The sequence below is a fragment of the Dermacentor andersoni genome, chromosome 6 (assembly GCF_023375885.2).
Source record: "Dermacentor andersoni chromosome 6, qqDerAnde1_hic_scaffold, whole genome shotgun sequence".
Taxonomy (NCBI): Eukaryota; Metazoa; Arthropoda; class Arachnida; order Ixodida; family Ixodidae; genus Dermacentor; species Dermacentor andersoni.
In genome coordinates this window covers 44,910,612-44,928,667 of record NC_092819.1, presented here as the reverse complement: position 1 = coordinate 44,928,667, position 18,056 = coordinate 44,910,612, and the positions used below count along the sequence as shown (strand labels likewise).

General features: G+C 42.5%; 1 protein-coding gene across 1 annotated transcript; it reads right to left on the bottom strand.

The window, feature by feature from the left end:
* Positions 1 to 814: 814 nt before the first annotated feature.
* LOC126522016 (uncharacterized) lies at positions 815 to 17,323 on the bottom strand. The gene is made up of 7 exons (XM_050170790.3): positions 17,072 to 17,323; positions 16,927 to 17,013; positions 16,529 to 16,815; positions 16,072 to 16,218; positions 12,181 to 12,401; positions 7,004 to 7,133; positions 815 to 2,083 (listed from the first exon to the last, which is right to left on the bottom strand). The coding sequence occupies exons 1-7, from the start codon at positions 17,121 to 17,123 to the stop codon at positions 1,922 to 1,924; spliced, it is 1,086 nt and encodes a 361-aa protein (XP_050026747.1). The 5' UTR covers positions 17,124 to 17,323; the 3' UTR covers positions 815 to 1,921.
* Between the last annotated feature and the right edge of the window lie 733 nt (positions 17,324 to 18,056).

The following is an 18,056-nucleotide window of genomic DNA, read 5'->3' as shown; positions in this document are numbered from 1 at the left end:
GTTCCCGCCACACTCAGTAAAGGTATTCTGTGGCTCTGCTACTAGCATTTGTGGATGATGTGGGGTCTAGAGTTGTAGAGTTTTTCTGGCTGCAACCTCTGCTTGCTTCATTCGTCATGTGAATGCTCTTCCCAACCAGATGAGCTGCAGAACAGCTGTCTAAGGAACTGCCTGTCATATGGATGCACTTTTATACTTGCAGAATTTTAGTCACAGAGTCAACTAAAGCATTCACATTGAAAGACAATCTGCCAGTGACATGCAGAAATATGGCACACACATTTTGCTGTCATGCTGGAATGAAATGCAAATATGACAGAACTATCATGAAGTTTCACTTTCCTGCATACATTCACCAATGTCAGCGACACTGGAACAATCTCTTCACAGATGCTTAGTCCGGGAGCCTCAGGGCTTTCAGTGCCCATGCACGGTACTGCCACACATTGCAGTTTCAAGTAATTAAGCATTTACTAATGCCACAGTACTTTGTTTCTTGCCATTTGCATTTCATTCTGGCATGTTAGAACACTAAAGAAAGCTCTAACAAATTTTTTTTATGTCTGCAAGTCCATTCTATGTCCCCAAAGAGCACCATAATAGCGCAGACTACCCACAACGAGCCAATCAGAGACTGTACTCTTGAGCATGCTCAACATCACTCTTGCGAGATGTACAGTTCAGCATAACACTTCACAGTAGCAATAAGTATTCAACAGCACCACAACATTTCTACTGCCCATATTGTGTTTGCACTCGACCAACTACATGTGAAAATGCCATCAATGGAATTAATGCACCCCACGTTTCAATCTAACACTTCCATTTCATTTTATTGAGCCAATCAGAGTCAACTGAGATCGATAACAGCACAAGTGGCTCACACTTTCCAGGCAGATGAGGAAAGGAGCAACCGAAGGAAATAAGGGAGAGACGGCATTTGAAGTAGAGTACCACTTTCATCCTGAGAACACTGCCTACGGGAGCATTCACTGCGATTTACTTTACAAAATTTGCCAATGAGCAATAACTAAGCTTTGTTAACAATTTTTTCCAATGCAGTTTATAACTAAGCTTTGTTAACAATTTTTCTCCAATGCAATTTTGGCTTCACAGGCTGCTGCACGTCTAGCAACGCCACCTTGTTTTCTAGATGATCAAGTTATCAAAGGATTACCTTTTAACTTTCCAAAGCTACAGCTAACAAAGCTCATTTACTCATGCATCATCTCATTCCATCTCAAGACTTCCAGAAATTAGAACTACAACACGGGAAGAAAGCTTGGTGCAATAAAATATAGGGCATGTCCTCGGAAACTACATTAACAGCATTACACAAGCAACAGAATATTTATTATTCCCAGCAAGAAAACAACGTTCTCATCTTTTCATGTCTGTGCTCTTTTCAAATACCAAAGAAGGTGACAGTGCAGCACGCAAGTGCGAGTTACTAAACAGTATGATAAAATGGCACTTAGAAAAGTAGTGGACCATTTACTCGCCATCCAATAGCAGGGCATTTTGACAGGTCCAGGCAAATCAGGTGACATTCTTACTAGTGATCACAGGGCCAGCAGTATGTACACCCATGACCATAAGTATGTGGACCATATCTGAGGTGAAAAAAAAGTTTCCTGGCAACTCGGATTGGTGAGCTGAAATTGACAAATGCACTACGATGTTTGCAATGCCAAGCCTGAACTGCAGCCTTTAGTTTCAAGTCCCAAGGCACCAAAAGAATTATGCTTTTCTTCACAGAAACCCTGGTTCACATACTTTTGACCATGGATGTACAGATTTGACAAGCCTGTACAAGCCTACAAATATACAAAAGCAATGGCACAAACTACGAGCTCTGAATGTGAGATCAGAGAATCGCTGTCAAAAGGTATGGTTTCGTGGTTTTTGTCTCAGATGCAGTTCATATCTGTTCTTCAAGGTGGCTCTGAATCCTCCTCAACTCTCGCATAAAAACGCGATTGAAAGTGTCGCCAACGTGAGAGGATGTAGAAGCCGACCTTGGCTTTACAGTGCCCTTTCTTTTGTGTGTCAACTTCGCTCCTGTGCTATTTGAGAAACCAGTCTGTAAAAAAAATCAAAGCATGAGTAATGCAAGTTATAGAGCTAAACAGAAAAAAAATTTCAGTTTCTTAAATTGCAATGAACAACACGAAATCAGTTTAGACAGTTAAGGTACCCTTTCAAAACTATTTTCATGCCCATGGCACACAAAGTTTATCACTAAGGCAGAAAATGAAGGCCCAGCTTCCCATTTTTGAATTTCACAATCGAGCCGTAACGCTGGTACATTGGTGTCATGTCACAAATTTCACAGTATACAGTGGAATCTCGATAAATGGAAATAGCTTAAACGGAACTGCCTCTTAAACAAAACACCATGCACATGGTTGGTTGGTTTTGTATTCATGCAATTGTGTTCAGCTTTGTCTCTCTGCAAATGGAACTCCTGATAAATGGAACCAATTTCCCAAGTTCCGTTTGAAGGAAGTCAACTGTATTTTCTCGTACTTCGGCAACTTTAGGGTAGAGAAAGTTTCCAAAACTTTCTAGGCTTCGTGTTGGTTTTGTTCAAAATGCAACGTAAGCTTTCTTTATTGACAAACAGTTACCTAAGAAAACACAAGGAAATGCTGTCGAAATTTATGATGCTATGCGAAGCTGGCTTAGAAACTTCAGAGTGGTTTCGGCACCCATTTCCGTGTTTCCTAATGTAAACAGCTTTTACTCGGGACGAGAGTGAGCTTATTGGCATTCTAGAAATGTTATATGAATACAGCCTAGCTTAACATTCTTTAAGGGGACACTTTGCGTCCCTTTAAAGCCATGAGTGGGACAGTAATGAGAGGAAACACGGGGGCGTAGAATGAGACCTGAAATGCTAAGCTAAGAGCACTCCCCAATACATAAAAAGGTCCATGCAAGCCCCATATGCTGTATATAAAATAACCCCATATGATCACAAGGAACCTTATGGGTTATTTCGGTAGGACAGCACATATTGCATGGGATCCTACATCATTACCACATGTTTATTTATTGGGAACTTTGTAACTAGTTTTTTTTTATTAATAACTTTCATATGCTTTCAGCAACAACAGACCCTATTTTGGGGGTTTCTCAACATACCCTACTCACATGTAAAAGTATTATTGGGTGGCAGGTGTGTTAACATTAAAATGACTTACCGTATTTACTTGATTCTAATGCACCCTCGATTGCAACGTTCACCCATATTGCGCGACCAAAATAAACAGGGAAAAAAAATGCTCTCGATTGTAACATGCACCCATTTGCCCTGAACTAAACATGGAAAAGTCCTTTACAGTACTGTGCACCTCATTCTTTCATACAGAAATACAACATTCTCTCATTTGGGAAAAACAAAGATTTACTCCCAATGCAATAAAGTTGCAATAAATAAAAGAAATTGCAGTTTCGTCCAAAAGGTGAAGCATCGATTACGACAGCAAATTAGTAGACAGCTATACAAGAAGTAAGGATAGTACTGTATTTACTTGCATAATGATCACACTCTTGTAATGATCACACCCCTGAAATTTGTCGTCAAAATTAGACTTTTTTCTTTCCCATGTATTGAACTTGTTGCAGCGATATGTTGTGTGCCAAGTCTAGCTAATGATGATCGCGCTTACCATCTGTCGAATGTTACGCGAACGATTCTTGAAGACATACCAAGCGGTCTGCACGTACCCAACATTCTTAAGCAGATGCCCCATTTCATTCCTTTTATCACTTTCCGCACTTCCATGAAAAAAAGAAAAGCTACAACCAAACTTGCCTCGGCTTTATTATTTGTAGACTTCATAATGGTTTTGGTCAACAACAACAACATAAAGGGCGCCTTTCGATTCTCGTCTGCACTTGTGGGCACGCAACAAATTGCGAGTGGCAACGATAGTGGCCACATTTACACTGATATGTTAGAAGTGTACCCTATTCATATGCTTGTAATGCAGCTAAGATATTCGCCTACCCTTAGCAGAAACGTGCCGTATTAGGATAGCAGTGAGGACATATGCCGCAGTTCCCACAGCATGCCCGCCATGTGTTTCTATGTCACTGGCAGCTAAGCATGCCCATCTCTGTTTCTGTCCCCTCAAAGTGGACATAGCTACGTTATTGTCGCAAACTTGCAGATATTAACGATATTATTCATTACTGATACGTAAGAAACTGTTTCAATGCACGTAATGTACTCACGAGAAGAAAAATAATCGCGTTCAGCGCATTCCGCTTGCTCCGCTGGCCGCCGTTTTTGTTTTGGTGGCACGCACCGACAGCGGCAGCCAGCTGCTTGTCATCCCGCAGCAAATGCGGGATGAAAAAATAGAATGTTTCTTTTCGTGGGAAATTTAACCGGCGTAATGATCGCACCCCTGAATTTGCATCAATTTTTTTTAATAAGACGGTGCGATCATTATGCAAGTAAATACGGTAGTTTTATCGGCCACATAAAATTTCAAACATTCGCTTACTACCTAAATTACCAAGCATAGCGTCACGCGCGCACAAGCAAACGTGAATACGTCTCACTCAATGACCGTGGTAATTATCAAAACACTGGAGCGAGGAAGTGCGGTAGCAAGAGCGAGGGAATTGATCTTTGTGCGGCCTCTCGCTTCAACGCAAACTAAGCGACGAAAACATGGCGCGGCGCGCCTAGATACGTAGACTCTTGTCTCCACCGCAGATTGCTTTCAAGATATGGACCACGCAGCCACACTGTACGTAGCAGCCGCCGGTTTAGAACGCCTCTCATGTTTGCGCCAGTCTCGCACGCAAGTTTCGGGGACTCCAAACGCCCTTGATGCGGCCCGATTTCCGTCCGTCTCCGCACATGTGATCGCTTTCCTTTTAATTGCGGCATATTGTGATGAACTCGGCATGTCTTTGCAGGTGGCACTTCCATGCTGATAGAGCAGCAAACGCAGAAAACGGGAAGATATGCGGTACACTAACCTAAGCAAAAGGAAGCACTGTTTAAGCACACCTACTGCAGCACATGGAGGATGCTACGGCAGCTAGACTTGAAGCACGTATGAGGCGGCCATTTTGAAATGCCGATGGCGATATGGTAACGCATATTTAGGGTCATACTCGATTCTAATGCGCATGTAATTTTTGGACCCGTTTCATCAGAAAAAAAGTGTGTGTTAGATTCGAGTACATACGGTAAACTAAGCTAGGTTTAGACAGCAGACCTTGCAGATTCTCAGTAGTCTGAGCCACACAGGCAGAGGTAGAAGTATTTACCCTGAAAAATAATTGATTGCTTCATGTTGTGTTTGTGCATAATGTGGGTTCCACTGTCGAATACTGTGGCGAAGCAACAATGTGTACATACTACTAGCACTTCTACAGATTGGAGTGCACACCAAGCGTGCACTTTATCACTGGGCTGCAAACTTGGTGGCAATGATCACTACTGAGTGATATACAAGTCTGACGGCAACTTGTACAGATCAACCTCATCCGTACATTTTGCAAAAAAAGCAATGAGAGAAAAAAAAAAAAAAAAAAAGAAAACATACTAACCGCGTAAATGTACGACCAAACGTTACAAGAAAATTTGGCAGTTTCAACTGTTGTTGACACCTACGTAATGTGAAACATTGTGAGACGCTGACGCGTGCCGAGCTGGTGGGGTCCCAATTGGCGAGAGGCACTCCTTCATTTTTCCAGCTTTGGCAAGCTTACATTTGCGCTCCTTGAATTTGACCTGGGCCAGCAGCTTCTTCTAGCGGAGCGGTTTGGCTGGAAGTTTTGATATACCCACTCAGCGCAAATCGTTGTAGGTGGTGTGAGACGCCAACATGCGTCGAACTGGTGGTGCCCGAGCAACCAGAGACGTACATTGTCACTTTCCTATTGTGTAGCGTTTTAAGATGGCAACGGGACACCGAAATGAAATAGGCTAGTGGACAGCACCAGAATACGATGCCTGCGATGCCACGAGAGTGAAACACGACAGTCACTTCATGCCGCCTGCAGCAAGTAACGGCAGTGTGTTCACGTTACCGCCTATTAGTAATAGCGCGCAGTACGCTGTCAATGGCACTAACCTCCACGCGCTGTGAAACAGATAGCTGAAGATGCTTATCGCAGTAGGGTTGGTGGCAATATGTGATGATCCGGGAGGAAATTTGCTGGTACCATAATAAGAAACAGACAGCGCCGCTGCTGCAGCGGGCGACTACTGTTCTCAATCACACGTGCCTCACGCCTTTTCTTGTTTACAAGTGATCTAGCGACCGGAAAATGTATGTTATGATAGCAGTTCGGCATATCTTCCAGGAACATATGAACTGGCAAGAAGGATGCTTAACTGTAGTGGGTCATTTTTGTGTTCTCAATCGCAAACATTGGTGCCGGGAAATCTTACGAAGCAGGATTGTATCAATAAGGTTCTACTGTACATATGTAGATCATCATTGCAGGCTTTATGAAGAAGGCACAGACACAATGTTCTGTGTAATGAAAAAGGTGGAGTCATGACCTGAGGCAATATATGAAGCACAATAAAAGTTTTTTGCTTGTCAATTAATTAACAAATGACTCAAATCTAATTCACTATACGCTGCTGAAACTCGTGAGGTCAAAAATTTCAGTAGCATGACATGGAATCATGCCAGAACAAAGGCTGTGACCATGGAATCCTTGGACAATTGAATTAGGCAGTTTTACACAGCATCAGAACCACAGTGAGCCAATCAAACTTCTCATAGTTGTTTGATTAACTCGAATTAATGAACAATGTATGAATCATTCCTAACTCTCAGTGATTTGATCCAGCTGTGTAGGGCTCTACATCCAATGCTCTTCCAGCATTTATTCTAGTTGCATACAAATAGTACAAGGAGGTTTTGTTTATAGCCCTACCAGTAACACTTTCACTTATATAAACACCATCGCTAACATTAAAGAGAACAAAGCAAAATGCGTCCAGTAATGCTCAACATACCTCTGGTTTCCCAATGTCTGCCATTCTGGCCTGAATGCGGCTGATTAGCCGCCGGCACTGGCACTTTAGAGAGTGTCGCGTGCCAGGCATTTGGGCTTGATTCAACTGCTTCAACAGCTGCTCCCCTTGGCTGCAAAAACCAAAAGCAGCAATCAGAAAAAAAAGTAGGCAGCACAACGAACACCTTGTGAGCGCGGTGCAATCATCATTTGAAGACTGTTAATGTGCTCACACAACATTAACAATAGTGAGGCCACAAGCTGAGAGAGCTAGGTATAGTACCTTCACAGCTCTGCTGCTTCTGATGGTAAGCTATTGTCCCCAAACATTCATCAATGGCCGTGAATAAAAAAAAATAGAGCAGAGAAAACTTGGAATTGCTAGAGGGCCTTAACACGCCTGGACGTTATTTTTCGAGAGGCCATAGAGTTTACTAGAAAAATGTACTAGCAGCAACTCTGGCGTTGGTGCCTACAGGAACTGCAAGCGTGGCGGTTCGGTCAGCATGGGAATATAAAGAGCAGTACATGAATTTGCCTATACTTTGTACTTCTGGCTTCAAATGAATATGTGACTGCAAATTGATAATATTAAGCAAAATATTGTGTTATATATACAACAATTCGCAATGATTATGTATGTGCAAAGAAATATATGATTGCTTGGAAATTAGAAAGATAAAGTGCAATGAATAATGCCACAAGAATGTTTGAAGCAACAAGCATGAAGATTAAGCCAACCCAGGTTATAACCATAGTTCCCATGGTAGCTAAATGATTTGCAGCGCTAGATTTTCCTCTAGTAATTTTTGTAGTAACTTTATGCCCAGGGGTACTTTCTCTCCAAATCCTAACACTACGGCATGGCACTGTCAATACACAGACAGAATGCTTCTTACAAAAGCACTCCCACTGGCTGCAGTATCTTTTCAGTTCGTCACATGCTCATTAAACCATTCATTGATACAGTCGAATGCCTTTACAATAAAATAACCTGTATAACAAAGGAATATAAGCATCTACAAGCTGATTGGTTGATTTATGGCAAACGCACATAGCGGCACCGCCACCATGCCGGAGGGTACAGACATCGCAGTAGCTACGGTAACCGTCCCCCCCACTTTCAACCAACATGATGATCTGTGCTTGGAACTGACAACATTGTTGAGGCCATCAAGGAGGAGATGGAGATGAAGGTCGACGACAGTAGCTGTAATGAAGAGTCTGCTAACTAGTAAAGAGCTTTGACGTGAGAGGCAATTGTGGCATTCAACGCTCTGCAGCTGTACATTGCACCACTGTCCAATTTTACCGCTGAGCATGTTGCAAACCTCGTCATAGCGTCGGCTGCAGCTCCAAGTCTGGGCTTTTTACAATGAAAGTAGATGTCACTTTTACTGGAATGTGGGGAAGCCCGGCTTAGTATTGCTTTGGTTTTTCTTCTTGACATTGAAGAGGCCAATGCAACCAGTGCCTCCTAGGGTTGGTAACATCGATGAATGATTAATCAATTAAAAGTATCCCGTAAAACGATTATTCTTAATCGATGTCTACCTTTTATTTAATTGACTTAATCGATTAGACCTGTTCGATTAACCGTTTCCAAGAGTTTGATAGGAGTGGCGTGAAAATTTTGAAATCGTACTGGAATGGCGGCGCACGAGCAGTAACCGTGCGGCTGTACTTGAGCGACTGCCGACTACTTTTACGAGAGATATCGAGCTGAGCGCTTCCCCTCTCTGGCCCATGCACCACCACGTCGACCGACTTGAAATGCCCTCACAGTTCAAGGCATACTATAACAACCCAGTTGGTCGTCGTGCCACTCCCAGTCCACTAAAGACATGGCACAGCACGCACGCAAGTTTGGAGCATGTATTTAACATAGCAATGAAGTGCATGTCGATTCCAGCAAACATTTGGCGTCCGAACATCTATTCTCTCATGCTGGTTGTGTGGCCCACAAAGAAGGTGTCAGTTTTACCCAAACATCCCAGCCAATTGGCATTCCTTCGCTCTGTAGAAAAGACCATGGGTTTTAAAGTCCTAAACCAGTAATTTTCTTTTCCCCTGCACATATTGCGATTTCTTGCATACTTCAGTTGGACTTCACCTTTCATGTTTGCCATTTTTCTTACATCTTGTTTAACTGTACTGTAGAGGGATTCACTAGTGCCATGTATCTTATGTAATCCTGCACAAAGTGCCATTTTATAAAACATATATTGTTTATTTTTTGAAAAGCCACTACTACCTACTGTATTTAGCCTCTGATATAATAGTTCCTTAGTCTTTAATAATTAATAGTTCCGTAGCATTTAACAAGTTAAAGATAATACTTTATCAAATTTTTATACACTTGTGTTTCAAACTTGGTTCCTGTTCTCAAACATTAAGATATGGTCCTACAGAAGTACATAACTGTGTTTCAAGCATTTTAAAAGTGCCCTCCTAAAATTTTGTTTAACCGATCAATCTATGAAAGACCTTGCATAAAAATCAAATGAAGGTTAAAATGATGAGTGACTAATTGTTAATGGAATAAACAAGTTAATCTCCAATCCCTAGTGCCTCCACATGTTTATAGATTGAACACAATCCTGCTAACGGCCATTATGCATTGCATCCACTGAGAATTATCATGGGAGCGTGCATTTAAAAGGCGCATAGGCTGAGAAAGGACTTCTCGTTTATACTGTGTTACCTTAGGGGTCAATGGTGCACCTCACAACACATTTCATTTGGTATTTCCATAAATTATGCTTGCCAAGGACACCTGCAACAATGGGTTTTGTTGGACAAGTTTGTTCATTGCTAGTAGCAGTGGTACTAGTAGTCATAGGTTGGCGTTCTCGCACATGACTACAATGACTCATACTTGTTCCACAGTGATCATGCAGACATAAGATGAAGTGTGAGTGAGTGGTGAAATGTGTGCTTGGACTTTAGTAGGAATGGGAATGAGTTTCAGTGAACTTTAGTGGACATCAGTATGAAAATGAAAGTTAGTGACACTGACTGAGTGGACGTGAGTATGGATGTGACAGACTGTCGGCGAGTGAGAGTAGGCTTGAGTATGAACGCGAGCGAGTGCTGATGTATGCGAGTAAACATGATTATGAGCATTAGTGGGTGTCAGTAAGTGCAGATGAAAGTGAGCACGGACGTAAGTGAGCGGTGGCGAGTACGTGCGAGCACGAGTAGGCACATGAGTGAGTGCCGATGAGTGAGCGCACGTGAGTGCCACTGAGTCAGTGGTGGAACAGCCATTTCCCCTTTTAGCACAGGCCTTGGTGCGGCCAAAAATCTGATCTGACACAGCGACAAGCAGTTTTTTGCAGCATCCAACACACATATATGTACCAGGTAGTCTGAATTTTAACTGATATAGTCAAACAGTATAGCACAGCCAGCTTTATGTGCATCAATGAGGCATTCAAGCACAACATGCTACCAAACTACTAGTCTCATTCATTATTGATACACTGATTTTGCCTGTGGATTTATAACGGTATAAAGCCATTTCTACCATTTAGACTTGCAACAGCCATTGTGCATTCGGCGCACTCCAAGACAGCAAGAAAAAGAAGTTTGCAGAACTAGGGCATGTCAACAAGACCATACCGCAGGACATGCACAACTAAACTGAAGTTATTGGGAGCTGCCGCTTTCGTCTTCTCTACAACACAGGTTTCCTCTAATGTAAACTAGCTCTCCTACATAACTACACCATGGTACATGTGAAAGCTGCTTAAATTTAAACCATGGAGTCTGCTTTTGCGATCACGCAAGGCTGCAAGGAAGGTCCCCCCTCATAAGCAAATTTTACGTCAGAAGTTTAGAACATGCATTGCAAGATAATTTTAAAGCGGCACCACCAAGAACTACCCTAAATAATGTGTGGCCAGACATTATCTGAGGCTTCTTTATGATCTGACATCCTCCTTGCGCAAGCTTCAGGCCATGCTAGTACGAGGAATATCGAACGGCAGCACAAATGGCACATACAGAAAGCTCGTACAATGGCAGCAGCTTGAAACACCAGCAGAAGAGAAATGAAACAAAAGTGCAAAATCGGCTAATGATAATGTAACGCGATCAGCTATGCCATGGCTATGGGCACTCTGTTGCCTTTCAGCATGATCATGACGACAGCGGCATGCTTTAGGTTTCATTTCTACTACCGAAGCAGTATCAACTGAAGGAGACTTTTGTTCTAATGCTCCATATGTGGCGCAGGCTTGGTGCAATGTTCTGCTAATATGCCGTTTTGAAGCAGGATGGTGCAAATGACCGCTTTAACACAATCTGTGCCGCTGTTCTATCAATATTGAAAATAGCCTGAAAAAACAACTGGTGAGTGAGCATGAGTGACCATCTACTTACTGTGCCAACCTAGCATGATGATAATAGTCGTCGTTACAAGTAGTAGTAGTAGTAGTAGTAGCAGCAGTAGTAACAGTAGTAATAGTAGTAATAGTAATAGTAGTAGTAGTAGTAGTAGTGGTGGTACAGTCAAATCTAGTTGTAAGAAAGTTGCATCCGATACAAAAATATCTTCGTTATAAGCATATACTCGTTACACACTGATATCGACGAAAGAAATCTTAGATTTACTTTCATTTTAGCCTTCATCAATTTGTTATATCAAGGTTTGACAGTACATAGTAGGAACTTTACAGCCTGTAAGTGGGTCCGTGTCCAGAATGGTAAAGGGAGGAGGGGAAGGGGGCACGGAGTGCCTGATGTGCTAAAGGTATGCAAAAATATTGTTACAGAACAGTTATTGCCTTTGACGAAGAAGTCTACCGTAGTGGTGAAGATGACTGTGACATTACCTTGCATGGGTTATTTGTTATGAGGCAGAGCTACACATGCACTTACTTGTACGAAGTCTTTCCCTTGACGCTTTCTATGCAACAACATTATGGAAGATCCTAACACAGAGCACGATATGTTGCAGTATCAGAGTACACCTTGCAACAGCACACACCGCTACGTGATATCTTTTTCAGAAAGTGTGGGACTATTTATGTATCTGTGTGTCCTTTACATATTATACCTCTGGTCAACTTAGAAAAAATTTTAAGAACTTCTCCCATAAAGCCTTTTTTTTTTCTAAGTTAAAAAATTTCTGGATATTCATTAATAGCTCAAGTGAAAAAGAAGCAAACTCACTGCATTAGTTGCACAAGGTCTCTGCTAGCAGCATCAGGTTGAGATGCCGCACGCAAGTCAATCTCACTGTTGCTCCTGGGCAAGCCCGTTTTCCCTACTACACAAACATTTCGATGTGTGCCATCTGCAAAGTCCTGCCCCACACTCTGTGGCTTGGCCTTCTTCAGGAGAGACACAAGGTTCTGAAGATTCGCAGGGAGTGAGTGACTCGCTGAAGTGCTCTGAAACAAGGCAAAAGTAATGCAGTACATTGTTTGACTGGCACTGTTAACAAAAATTTCATAGTTTGATTTTTACGCAACAAAAGTGTGCGTGTTCTGGCAATATGCTGAACTCTATGAACATTTTCATGGTTCAAGAGACACCTGCTCCTTGGCCTATGGCAGCTGTGTGCAACAGTGATGTTCTACGTACGACTTGTTCTTCTCAGCACATTTCAATTGTACTGCTATGTACTTGCCACAGTTTAGCATCAAACATGAAACATGTCAATCTTTAGAGGGCCCCTCACCAGGCCCTGCTATAAATCGTGTTTGTAAACTAGACGTTGTAAAATGCCATCCATGGTCGAGATAATGTAATGATTCTATTCTGATGGTATTCCGTTTCATACTTCAACTTTGTCAATGACCCATGTGCTGTTCCACCCATGCTATCATTGGCTCTATGAGCCGTAAATTGTAGATAATGAGAAACAAATATAATCAAGCAAACAACCTTTACATTATACTGTTTCAGGGAGCATACTACTACAGGATATTTTAAAAAGGGTTTAGTAATAACCGCAATAGGAGCAAATGCAATGCTGCAAGATGATGATGCAAGGAGCTAAGCTATTCTCACCCCAGCTCTCTTCCACTACCTGAACCAGTGCACACAGGCAACATTGCTTGCTTGCCTACTCTCATACCAGAGCTGAAGGGCCATCAAATTTACACCACAAACCTACCTCCTACTTTCCTGTATTTCCATCCTTTCTTCTTGCTGTGCATAGCATTTTTGGAAGCAGTTTTACGCATACTACCAAGTAAATACAGCGGAAACAACCAAAGCCATCAGTGGACCCTGTGGAGGATCTCAGGGAGGGGGTCCTCCCCCTCCCCAAAGCCACTAACTAATACACACCCCACCCCTTCCACCTCCCTTGACTGCAATTTTTCAGCACGTGAAATTTTTTAAGCCATAGGGGCAACCATTTTTGTCTGCGGCAAGCAAAGCACCCCTCACTCCTACTTCTTGTTGGGCACGAAACTGGCTAATGCAACTGCCGCCTTTGTGGAAGCAAGCTAATCACTTCCTCCCCACCTGCCATTTTGTCCCTTCAGAGGGCAGAAGGTTGTTCATACAAGCGAGGCAATCAGCCTGGCAGCAAGGAGGGAGCCTTCCCTTCTCCCTCCTTTACTCAGAGACACGTGCTCCCTTACTCCGCACTGCTACGTTAGGAATCTGCACTGGTATGAGTCATCTTTCAGTATCAATAGATCTCGAAACCATTCAGCATCATTTAAACTCGCGCCTTTTATCGCAAAGAGTATGCTTTACTCATGCTTCAAAAGAGGGCAGCACAAGTGGCCTTCAGCGGCTGATATAAAACAAACAAATTGGCGGAAACCAACTAATGCAATGCATGGCGACCAATGCATAGGCTTTTCCAATTCTTGCAAATAATATTTCTTGTACATGGAATACAGCGGGTAAAATTTATGCCACTCTCCTTTTTGAATCACTTAACAATATTCCACCACACTGAAAGCCAAAATTGTCATTAATCATACGTGTTCAAATCGTGTCCACATTTGTAGGCAGTTGTGAACGTAGAGCACTCGGTGCCCCGTTTGTGGGCACAAGTTGTGGGTGTGTTGACTTGGTGTGTCTTTTTCCGTGTTTTGCAGCACGTTATCTCATGGATATTGTTTCAACCTCCTCAGATGGGTTAGTGCTTGATATTTTTTTATATACACTAAAATGCACAGTCCTCGCTGATGACATGAAAGCCAGTGGCCTAGGCAGAGCAGTGCTAATAGAGCTTGTGGAGACAACTGTGCAGTAGTCACATATTTTCACGAATCAATATCTTACCACATTGGAGATTTCTAATTGCTTATTTCATGAGAAAAAGTTTGTGCATGGAAGAGTAAATCCGAACCGTACTGAGGGCGCTGCTGTAAACCTTCCCAATGAACAGCAAAGTAAACCATGGAGAACTGAACTCCCTCGTGTCTGAGAACAGAAATGTGTATCTGGTCAAATGGAAAGATAAAGGCATAAATTACTCTTCCAGTGCTGTCGGAATAGACCCTATGTCTTCATGCAAGTGCTGGTTGAAGGATGAAATGAAAAAGAAATTTGTACTGTACCTAGGAAGTGTATCAGAATGTAATCAATAAATGAGGGGAATGGACCTCATCGAAAGGTACATTTCATGTGCTAGGACAAAGGTCAACTCCAGGAAATGGGCCATTAGGAGGCTCCCACATTTTCTCGACGTTGCTGTCTGCAAAGCGTGGGTTGAATACCGTCGTGACGAAACAGCTTTGCACCTACAACAAAAAGAGGTATGGTATCTCCTGTCTTTCAAGCAGGATGTAGTCAAAGCATTAACCAGACATAACCCAAATCGATATAGTGCCAGGAAACATAAGTATTAAAGTAGACCAGCAGCTTCAGAAGACTAGGCCAGCCTAGCTGCCTGATGGCGACACGAGAAAATGGTTATGACCACTTCCCAGAATTTTTTTAAATTGAAAATGCAATATGATGCAGGAACAAAGATTGCAAAGCAAATTTGAGAGTTTTGTGCATGAAATGCAATGTTTTCTTATGCCTGCAAGGGTAAAATTGTTTCTTTCATTTTTACCACGCATCCAACTAATGTCCATGTCAGTGGACACTCATTTGTATAGTTTGAAAATGAAGATTTTCTCACTGTTTCTTTCTCTGCACTTCTGAAACCACTTCAAAGGAAATGTCGAAAATGTTTCTGTTTGCTTGCCTACATTTCTTTCAATAGTAAAGAGGTCAAGTGTGATTTGTACCTCCGTTTTCCGTCTCCTTACAGGTTTTAGTGCTATTACAAGGTTTGACCATGCCCAGCGATGTCAGTAAACTGTTTTCAAACTGGTCACATGGTTCCCTGCAAGGTGTCAATGAAAAAGGCATTAAGGGATGAAAATGAGAACTAATCATAACCATTTGGTTACAGACGTGTAGTAGGCATCTGGATCTGCCCCCGAGTGGACCTTCACAGGTAAATGAGAGATTCTCTCTGCTGCTAAACAGGCCATTTGCATTACTACTGACAATATGTATGCTGCAAGTGGAAAGTGTGCGACGTCATCTCTGCTGGCGGCGAGAGTCACTCCTCTGAGAAGACAGGCACAAAAGCTTTCATTCAAATTTTCCATCTATATTTTCATTGCGCGCCCCATGCCCAAGCTTCATGGACCCTTTAATAAAAAGCACTGAAATCAAGAAACATGCACACATTCATGAAGAAAGTGCCCCCAGTCAACCTTTCTACAGGCCAATCCACTTGCAACAATGTTCCCCAAATCCCAAGATGCTAGCCTGGCAAATTATTGATACAGAGGTATTAGTTTAGAGCACATGCGCAAGCTCTCGCCTATTCCATTGTAGCAATCTGTCGTGTAGCACATAACACTGGTTAACATCATGAAAGATGTCATGAACAGAAAGACTAAAGAAGGCGATGACCCACTGCACTAGCATTATCACCGCAGCTTTCTGTCTTGATATATCCTTGCTACCCAGAGGTAGTATGAACCATTGCTGTTCAACAGCACTGAGTGACCATCTGCATGTTCAGACAAGTCTATGGCTGTGATTGGCTAAGTACTAAGGGACTAACCATATCTAAAGAAGTGCACCTACTTTGCTGAGGATGAATGGCACATCTGCAACATTGAGTCTGCACTGGTAAACTTGGTCAGGAAAACGAACAGTGTGTGGAACAGCAGATGTTGACCTTGCTCGACGAGTCTGGCTCAAGTGCTTCTCAGGCACTGCAGCTTCAGGCACCTAAGGTGAGGCATGAAAAGCAATGAACACATTAATACACTGTTATACACTTGTGCAAGACAGTACTTTACAAATAGCGTTTAGACAGAATAATAATAATCCTTGCATATGTCTAAAAACATACTCATTCATTCTGGTAAAGCAAATCTTGCAAACAAAACGTATTCCTCACCATGATGGTCATGTAAAATAAAAATGACAGATTTGAACGCAATCACCGGTGTACAGAGCAGCTTGAAGCCATCAGTGATTAACCACTCTCGTGGCTGTGTGTAAACTGCAGTGAACACACAGCCTGAACCCGGCGCACCTTTGGAGTCGTTTTTCTCGACGTCCTTTTCCTGCCATCCGTGTTCATCTCTGGGGCCGACTTTTGGGCTGCAGGTCGCTGCTCGGACACAGGGGCCCGGGCGTCTTCTGGTTCGTCAAACACATCGTCGTTGTCGTAGCTGGAGGACTTGGTAAACGCGCATTCCGGAAATGCGTCGGGAGGGCTCCTCGGTTTAGTGGAGAAAACCAGAACTTGTCGCGCGTACCGCAGTTGCTCCTCAAGCAAGGCACACTGGGCTTCCACCAGTGCGATGTGCTCTCCGAGCTCTATATACACACGAAAATAGGAAAAGCGAGAAGAGGATAAGCGACAAGGATGCAAAATTTTGAAACGTTACGGCGAGAGAAAATAAAAAAAAAAAAAAACGTGACACCTGCCTGAAGAAGGACAGCTGTGAGCCGCGCGCTTCTTCGCCTCGAGGCGGTGGACCTTTTCCAATAGCTTGGCGAGTGAATGTATCACTGCTGTAAATTACAAGTTTACGATAAGTTTCGGTCAAGCCACAACACAAACATGCCTTACCGTCGCCTTTCGTGCCGTGAAGGCTAGCGGTCTCTTTGATCTGTAACGGCATCGGAAGCCCGATACAAAAGATTTGTGGGAAATTTACAGGAGGTGCTGACGACGGTCTGTGCTCACTTGCGTACAACAAGAGCGTTCATCAGAAGTTCGCACCTGATACACGAAATATAAATAAGCCGTAGTACATCGCGCGCAGAGGCAGCGACAGATGTTCAAAACTCGCAAAAAAGCGGTGCACGAGAAAGACATCTAGCGCCTCTCAACGGCGGAAACGCGCGTGACGCTTGGAAAAGTTTCGGTTTCGGCACGTAAAAAAAAGAAGCGATTTTCGAAAAATGTAAACGCTTCTCACAATAGACTGCCGGCTTATCACAAATACAACTTAACTAAACGGCTGAAAGCATTTCTTGTTTCTTTTATTTTGGATGTATTACGTAAATCAAAGCAGTTCGTTGGTAGTAAAATTAACAAATAAGAAAGTAACAACGGATTCCCGATTCATGTGACTCGTCGGGGAACACATGTGGGGAACACATCTGTGCGAACTGTGACCGCTATTAAATTTTCAGAATTCGAAAAGCCTTCGTGGTCAAACTCTTTCCTAGGGGAACCGCACCAGCGCAAGTAATGCAGTCTGTGAAAGAGATCTTTTATTGTTGAAGAAAAGGCATATTATATATATATATATATATATATATATATATATATATATATATATATATATATATATATATATATATATATATATATACACAGCAAAGCGGGCTTACAGAATTTTGCAAATGTTCCAAATTGATTTTCTGTTGCTGTTATAGTTGTTGCTGCTGTTTTTTTTTTTTTTATATTATCAAGCCATGCACGAAAGTGCCAACCGACTCAGCTGTCACTTATTTTCCCAATAGACTTTCTTAATTAAGCGCTGTTGCCTAAATGGCTAGGAAAGCAAGCGCATTTCGCATCAAAATTTGGGGGCCGATATTGAACT